Below are 8397 nucleotides of genomic sequence, written 5' to 3'. Positions count from 1 at the left end.
TAATCCGAGCCGCTGAGGCTCGGGCGTCACGTGGGCGCGGCGGAGGGGGGACCGCGGGGAGGGAGGGAGGGCCGCGCAGGAGGGAGCTGTGGGAACGGCCGTGCGGGCGCAGGCCCATTCACGGCCAGAAACCAGGGCTTTGAAATCCGAGCCCAGGCGCTGCCAGACTGGTCCGGCGAGCGGGGCGGGCGGGCGCGGGCGCCACTGCAGGTCGCGGGGCGGCGCTAGAGCGGGGTCTGCCCTGCCTACGCGGGAGCGGGACGGGTGGCTGGGTTTCGGGCTCCACAACTTTCCGGCCTTTGGTCTGGGGTGCGGGGGGCTTCCCGTGCTCCCAAAGACGGGCAGTGGGTGCAGCGGCGGGATGGGGGTGCATCGGCTGGATGGGATACACAGCACAGAGCAGGGCGCAGGGGGTCGTGGGGCCGCTTGTCTTGGGACGTTTCATCCCAGGCCCAGACCTTCCTCCTTACTGACCCTTCTAAGTTCTTTGACTCCTTTTGCAAGTGCAAGTGGTGGTGATGCCACCCGGATGGGGTGCCCAAGGCAGGGCTTTTGAAAGGGTAGGGGCCTTGGACAACCTCCTTCCTAGCGGGTGGGGGCTCATGTCTGACCAGCAGAGCAGAGCTGGACTGTCCCTGGTCTCTGCTACCTGGGTCCACAGTGGGTTCGATGCACACACGTGCATGGGGTGACAATGTCAAGTGGTCTGTCCTGGAGACTCCAGGCGGGAAACCCACCCTAGGGGGCAGCATGATGTGGGGGTGGGGGGTGGCACTCTGGGGAAGAGCAGGCACAAGCTCCTTCTCCCCTACTCCAGAGGCCAGAGGGAGGCAATTACAAGCTCATTAGGAGACCAAGCCCAGGGTTCCCAAAGCCCGGGGACAGGTGGTACCCCTGCGGGTGAGGAGGGGCTTTCAGCCAAAGCAGTGACTGGGGCACCCATCCCTCCCTGGACTGCTCTGGGCTTTTCCTCCCCTTGCTCAGTGATGTGCAAAGTGTTCTGCAGCGTGCATTGGCCTTTCATGCAGGAACTCCTGGGGCTCAGCTCCCATCTGCCCAGTAGGGAACTCCCATTGCCCCAGGGAGTCAGGATGAGAAAGGTGGATTAGAGGCTGGGGGAAGGCAGGGTTCAGGATTCCAGGGTAGGTCGTGCATGGCGGTGTCTAGGAAGGTGCAGGTTCCAGAACTGGAGACCTAGGCTCTAGGCCCATGGCCCCACTCAGGTTGAGTGGGGGAACAGGCCCTGGGGCAACCAGTTCTCCTTAGGGCCATCCTGAGACCTGATCTCCAGCACAGGGTGAGGCTCTGGGGCAGCTGCAGGTGTCAGCTGGGAAGGAGCAGGCGAGCTTGGGTTGAGGGTTTTGTTATTTCTTTATTGGGGTGGGGGTAGGGTGCATCATTCAGATCTTTGTGCTGGTGCCTATGTGCATACAAGCACACACACATACAGGCATGTGTTCACGTATGTATACATAAACACACAAGGCCAGAGCTCTGGTGTGCTGGGGAGGCCAAGCTCTTTTTCCAAGAGGGTATTAGAAAGAGGTTGATTCCACAGGATGGGTGGTGTCTGAGGTTGTAGCCCCCTGCAGGGTGGGCAGCCAGCTCCATGTGAATGCCAGGATGCAGCTGACAGCGCTGGAGGCCTGCGAGCTGGGCTCTGAGACGAGCTTGGGCAGACAGAACAGTCTCTGGTCCCCACACTGCCCTGGGCTGGCAGGCCCAGCCTTGGTCCTGAGTCAGGTCCTTGAGCTCCTTGGGAGGGCATGACGACCCTGAGTGCTTCATGGGACCACTCGGCGGGCCCTCCTCCATGCAAGGCCGGTCAGAGGACAACCCTCCGGTCCAGGTGATCCCCACGCCCACTCCGCTGGTGCCGCACTTCCAGGTGCTTGTTTTGGACCTTCTCAAAGTGCTGCAGCAGCTCTGCGTAGTCGATGCTGGGGGAGTCAGCTTTCTGGGACTTGGGGGCTGCCTTTAGACTGTCTCTGGGAAGAGGGAGCAGAAACGCTCAGAGTCAGGGGATCGGCTCACACGGGGGTGGCTGCTAGAGGTCACTGGGTTCAGGGGCAGAGCTGCAGGCTGGTGGGCTTGGCTTCTGGACATCTGTCTCAGACCTGGCAACTCTTCCTCCACAGCCAGCCCCAGAGCTGGGAAGCCCCTGAGCATCCCCCTCTTCCGCAGTTGGTGGGCACAGTCCACATTGCTGCTTGGCTGTTGCCCTCGGCCTGTGGGCTGCGATGGCGCCCGAAGCAGGCATCGCATTGGGAAGCATTTCCTGTTTACGAGTGGCTCCCTTTGGGGTGAAAGCCAGGGCTAGCAGCCAGCCAGGAAGCCAGCTGGGGCCTGGGACAGGGTCGGGGGAGAAAGAAGGGGGAGGCGGCAGCCTGGCCCTTTCTCTGAGGCATGGCTAGGACTGGGGAAAATAGGAATTGCTGAAGAGCCTCTGCTGGGCCCTCCACTTGGCAGGACATTTGTTTTTGAGGGTTGGGGCCCTGTGGCCTGCAGTCACTCACTGTCCCTGGGGGGAGGGATGCTGGTCTCACCCCTGGACATGCCTAGTGCTCCTCCATTCCTGTTGCTGCGACCCTCTCCAGTTGCTCTGTACAGTAACACAGGTTGTGTACTGCACAACTAGTGTGCCCGGTGCTCGCTATAATCCTGCGGTGCAGTAGCCTTGCTGTCCTCGATCAGCCCAGTGCTTAGCTTGGCCCTGGGGATGAGATCCCTGTGGGGTCCTGTCCCATTCCTACTCACCCTCCAGCAGTGTCTTAGGAAGTGATCTGCTCCCTCCCTTTGGCCTCACAGTTTTGAAGGAGCAGATCTGTGTGGGGTAGGTAGTATCATCTACTTCCAGGCCTTGAGGCCTGGTGGCCTTGGCAAGGGGTCTCGGGAAGACTGTGGGCTGCTTAGCTAAGCAGAGAATCTTGGGGGCTTCATGTTCACGAAAAGATGCCAACATGGGGGGTGGTGCAGGCAGTGGCAGAGCACAGGAGCCAGACAGACCCGGACCCAACCATAACTCCACCACTTCCTAGCGGTGTCACATGGGCATGTGACTGTTTCCTCATCTGCAAAGCAGGGACTACCTCAGGTGCGTCCGTGGGGTGGCTGCCAATGTGCCTTGATACGACGTGTAAGAGCTTTGCCTGGTGTCCAGCCCCAGCCTAAGTACCTGGCGGGGCCCACTGTGGCTACAGGTCTGCCCCCCTGACGTGAGGCCAGGCGGGGCCCAGTGGCTTGAGGGTGGAAATAAAGGTCATCTTGGGGAGACACAATGGAGCTCCCCCAAAACATACCCTTGGCAACGAGTTCAGTCCAGCAGGAAGAACCAACAGCCAGAGCCTGACAGTTGCCTCTGATGGCCTGCCAGCCTGCTGGGTAGGACCGGGGCAGGGGGACTCTTCCAACAGTCGAGATGCCATCTGGGGCCCGGAGGCGGCCTCCTGCAACCCTGCTCAGCTCCGCCTGCCCACACCTGTTCCCATCCCGCCTCCCAGCTGAAGATGCACACCAGAACACATCGTCTTGGACGTATCTGTGGCTGCTGCTTTTCTAGGCCTGGCACTCCTGCCTCCCGAGCGGGGCTTGCTGACGTTAGTTCAACAAAGATCAAAAGCAGCCAGCTGGGACCCACTCTAGAGGGCCAGGCTGTGGTTGCTCTTGGGAAGGGCCCTCCTAGGCACAGTAACCCTGGGGCCCAGGTGGCACTGCTCCAACAGCGGCCTGCACTTCTGAGGAGGACAAGGGACACCCTGGAACTTGGAGCCCTAAGTCCAGGGCGTGGCCGGATGCTCCTCTAATCCACTTAGGCCAAGGCCACAGGTATGACCCTAAAGTGTGTCTTCTGACAGTGAGCACCCATGGGTCTGTGCGCTGCTCCCCCATGACACTCCTGCCAAGCCAAGGCCTTAGGTTAGGGGAGCTTGGAGGCTTTAGGGAGATGCTTCTAGCACTGGACAGCAAACCTGGGGAGATGGGCATTGGGGTGGTGGGGGTGGAACGAGTGGGCCACCTCTGCTCCCTGGGCCCTTAGGGTGGCAAGAAGTCCTGCTCCCTCTGATGGGAAGACCCTTCCTGGCTGGAGGTCTTGGGAGCAAGGCGGAGTGTGTCCCTGGGGGTGGGAGACACCGCCTGGGCTGCTGAGCACGGAGGCCAGGCCCGCTCTCCCCACCTAATGGGCACAGCCACGGCCACTCTCGGGCCCTGCATGTCTGCTGTAGGTTCATAACCACCCTTGGGCACCGAGGCTGAGGCCAGCCCGCAGCAGTGTGGGGAGTCCTGGACTCAGGGCCGGCTCTCGCTCCTGCCATCCCACCCATGCATGTGTCGCCAGCTTTTTCTTAGAGGTTCCCTCCTGCTTCACTGAGAAGACAGTCCCTGGGGAGTGGCCCAGAAGACAGAGTGGGGGAGCTGTGGTCCCCAGGGCCCTGATGGCGCCTGGAGTGCACAGAACCAGGGATGGGCGAGGAGCGCACAAACTCCCCCAGCTGTTCCCAACTGCAAGGCCTGCCCTGCAACACGACCAGGTCTGCCAGCTGCCTGTCCCTCCCAGGGCTGGAACTGTCCTCCGGGCCCCACCCTGCAATCTGACCCCTCCCCCAGCTGTTCTGGAGGCCCCCGGCGTGCCCACTGCTCCTGTGCCCCTATCTATGGTAGCTCTCCCTAGGTCCTTGCAAAGAAAGGCTGGGGGGCCAGAGGCTTGACGGCTATGGGGTGCCTCACACACCCATTTAGTCCAAATGTGCATTTACTGACCAAGTAACCAAGAGCCTAGAGAGGGCACTGGGCTTGCTGGAGGTCACACAGTGAATCCATGGCAGAGCTCACACCAGATCCTACTCTAGGCCTGCAAACCATCCACTGACCCTCAGAATCTTCTACCCAGAGGCCTCAACCCCTTGGCTCTAGACTTCCCTGACTGACCGTGGGAGATTGTGAGGAAAGCCTTGAGCTGGCTGCCTTCCCAGCTGCCTCTGCAAACTTGTCCTACCCTGGTTTGGGGAGATGGGGAGGGGTATGACTGCTCTGAGCCTCTGCTCCCCTCACAAGATGAGCTCAGCACGCAGAGCCTGAGAAGCCTCCCAGGAAGGCAGGCTGGTTCCCACTTGGAAACTGGCGGTCACAGGGAAGCAGCCCTCCCTGCTTCCAGCTGCACCTTTCCTTCCTGGTGCCTGCCAAAGCGGCTCTGACACTATGAGGCATTGGAAGGGCCAAGGCAGAGGCTGGGCCCCAGCGAGGCAGCGTGGCTTCTGGGCCTCTTTTGGAGGCTCCAGAGCTGGCAACACTCTGGCCACAGGAACCCACACACGCGCCCCACTCCATGGCTGACCCTGCGTCACATGGTATCTTCTGGGGACCACCTGGCAACACCCTGGACAGCTGGGAAGGCCTAGTCCTGCCACGGCAGAGCACTGCCTTCTGGAGAAAGGGGCAGGGAAAGCAGGGGCCTGTCTGGGGGGGCCACAGTTTCTGGTGGTTCAGCCTCTCCAGCTAGCCTGGGGTGGAGGGGCAGTGGGAGCCGATGCCCACTGGTGTGGAGGGCACAGGGGCTCGGGCAGGCCTGCCTGCATCTGTTGCAAGGGTTAGCGCCCGAGGCCCTTTGCTGGAGTAAGGCGCCAGGCCTGCTGAGTGGCGTTAACAGCCTGGGAGGGAATTCTAGACACACAGGGCATCTGATGCAAGCTGGGCGCACTCCATTCAGCGTAAATCTTCTCAGTGGCTCTGCTGGTTTCCATGGCAACCTGACAAGTGAAATTTTCCATCTCGGATGCCAAATGCCTGTGGATGAGGCAAAGCCTCCAAGGGTTACCAAATATAGACACAGCCCTACAGGCTCTGGGGTAGGGGCCAGCTGTGGGTTCAGGGTGGGAGCCGGCACCCCTCTGCCCAGAGGCTGCCAAGCTGGGCCTCTTGGTGGAGGGGTGCCTAGGACCTGAGCAGGGGAGCCTTGAGTGCACCCCTGCCTCCCACCCCACCCAGGAGGTGACTGAGAAGGTCCCAGCAATGCTGAGGTCTCCCAGTGTCCCAGGGTTGAGCCTCTGCCACAGACAGGGTGGGGAGGGGCTACATGAAGCCTAGTAAGTGCCCAGGACAGGGCCCTCTCTTGCTCGACGGCCACTGGGGCCCTCATCTCTAAGCTGAGGCAGGAACTCCTCCCCCTGCCCAGAGTTTCTCTCCAGGGTCCTCTGTCTGGGTGACTGCAGATGCCCTCATAGATTTTTTTTTTTTTTTTGAGACAGACTCTCACACTGTCACTGGCCTGGAATGCAGTGGTGTGATCTTGGCTCACTGCAACCTCCACCTCCCTGGTTCAAGCAAGCCTCAGCCTCCTCAGTAGCTGGGATTACAGGCACGTGCCACCATGCCCAGCTAATTTTTTTTTTGTATTTTTAGTAGAGACAGGTTTCATCATGGTGGCCAGGCTGATCTTGAACTCCTGACCTCATAATTTGCCCACCTCGGCCTCCTAAAGTGCTGGGATTATAGGCATGAACCACCACTCCTGGCCCCCGCTTTTTTTTTTTTTTTTTTTTGAGACGACAGTCTCACTCTTGTTGCCTAGGCTGGAGTACAGTGGCTCGATGGCTCTCTGCAACCTCCACCTCCTGGGTTCAAGTGATTGTCCCGCCTCAGCCTCCCAAGTAGCTGGGATTACAGGCATGTGCCACTACACCTGGCTAATTTTGTATTTTTAGGGGAGAGGGGGCGTCTCCATGTTGCTCAGGCTGGTCTTTAACTCTGGACTTCAGGTGGTCCACCTGCCTCTGCCTCCCAAAGTGTTGGGATTACAGGTGTGAGCCACGACGCCCGGCTGCCCTCAGTTTTTAGGTTTTGCTCGGCCTCACTTGGCTCGACCCTTGATTGATTGCTTGGAGGTGCTGCTACTCCCTGCCACTGTGTGAAAACTCTCAGAATCCCTGGCCTGGTGTTCTGATGTGGACTTAAGAGGGCAAGTGGCTGCGGGGGGGATGGTGGCCACAGTGACAAAAGGGGTGGGATGCTGAATAAGGGAGGCCTTGGCAACCCCCAGGACAGCCCTTCCTCACCAAGCTCCTCTGGGCCTGTCCCGGCTGGGACGGCAGGGGCACTCACTCTGTCTGCAGTAGCTCGGGGTTGGGCACGCACTGGAGCCGGTGCGAGAGCAGTTGGAAGGCGCTGCTCTGCGGCAGGAGCATGAGCAGGCCGTAGAGGGCCTTGATCAGGTAGGGGTTGTTCTTCACGTCCAGCAGTTGCAGGCGCAGATCTGGGGTGGGCAGATGGCAGGGGTCAGCGACCTGGCACTGCTTTGGAACATGCCCAGCCTACACTCCCTGGCTCTGCCTGGCCAGGGCCACTGGGACCATGGCACCCACAGCCCAAGGACCCAGCTGTGTAGGCCCTGCCAGGTGGCCATGGCTTCTAGCAGGGGGGCACTCTTTCACAGCTAATGGCACTGCCCCCACCTCCACCAGGAGTGTCCCAGCCGTTTCCATGATCTCATCTTCCTTTCCACCTGCCCACCTGCCTGTCTGATCTTTCCAACAGTCACCTCAGCCCGACAACCCCCAGATGCGCTGTGGGGCCTGGTCTGTTCCCACCCCCCGCTCAGCTGCCTCCCTGGTGATATGAGGGCTCGGGGCCCGTAGTGTAACAGATTCTCCAGTCGGCTCTGCACGTGCCAGCACGGGAGAGCTATAAATAGGGTGTGCTGGAGAGAAAGACGGTGGATTAGGACAGCTTTAAGGGAGGGCAGGATGGAAAAACACTTGTGTGTGTAGCGAGACCCACACCAAAGCCCCGGAGCGTCTGGGAGGTGCTTCTGGGGCTCTGGCTCACATGCCAGCCTTAGCACCACCCTGCCAGGGGGAAAGAGACGCAGCCAGGGCACTGCCCAGTACACTCCAGCCCATGCGGCTGCACCACAAGACAGTCCCGGCTTCCCCAGGGCCCACGGGGGAGGACTGATAAGGGCTCTCACTTCTCTCCCGTGAGCTGGGAGAGTCACTGGCTTCTACCTTGTGTCCCTAGGCCCAGTCCAAGCATTGTTTGTGGAGGATGTGTCACATGCTTTGGGAGAGGGGCTATGTCGCCCCTAGAGTGGCCACACAGGGAGTCCTGCTGAGGCAGGGAGCCGAGGAGTGGAGGCCTCCTGGAGCCCTCCAGAGGAGACCCCCACCACCAGGGGGGTTCTCCCCAGGCCTGGCTGCCCCTGCAGAAGTGTGAGCCTGTTTCCAGTCCTTTCTTCCCTTTGGGCCTTCGGGAAGTGGGCACTGCCTATGGCCAAACCAGCCACCTCTAGGATCCAGGCAACTCAGGGCTGCAACGGTGGTGGGTGGGCGATACCAGGGTGTGCCTCTCCTGTCACCCTGCCCCAGGAAAGCCCTGGGCTTGAGGAGAAGGTGCTTGGAGTTCCTC

At 60.5% G+C, this 8397-nt stretch overlaps 1 protein-coding gene across 1 annotated transcript in view; it reads right to left on the bottom strand.

The window, feature by feature from the left end:
- Nucleotides 1–1327: 1327 nt before the first annotated feature.
- The window catches only part of VAC14 (VAC14 component of PIKFYVE complex), a 124883-nt gene continuing 117813 nt past the window's right edge, over nt 1328–8397 (bottom strand). The window contains exons 18-19 of the mRNA XM_012437464.3: nt 7096–7246; nt 1328–1988 (exon numbers count right to left, since the gene is read on the bottom strand). Of these exons, the coding sequence (XP_012292887.1) occupies nt 1826–1988; nt 7096–7246 (314 nt within the window). The 3' untranslated portion in view covers nt 1328–1825. The remainder of the gene's footprint in view (nt 1989–7095; nt 7247–8397) is intronic.

This window comes from Aotus nancymaae, unplaced genomic scaffold (genome assembly GCF_030222135.1).
Source record: "Aotus nancymaae isolate 86718 unplaced genomic scaffold, 86718_ANA_hifiasm-v0.15.2.pri h1tg000030l, whole genome shotgun sequence".
In the NCBI taxonomy this organism is placed as follows: Eukaryota; Metazoa; Chordata; class Mammalia; order Primates; family Aotidae; genus Aotus; species Aotus nancymaae.
Note: the sequence above shows the minus strand (reverse complement) of the source record. Positions and strands in the feature narration are given on the sequence as shown.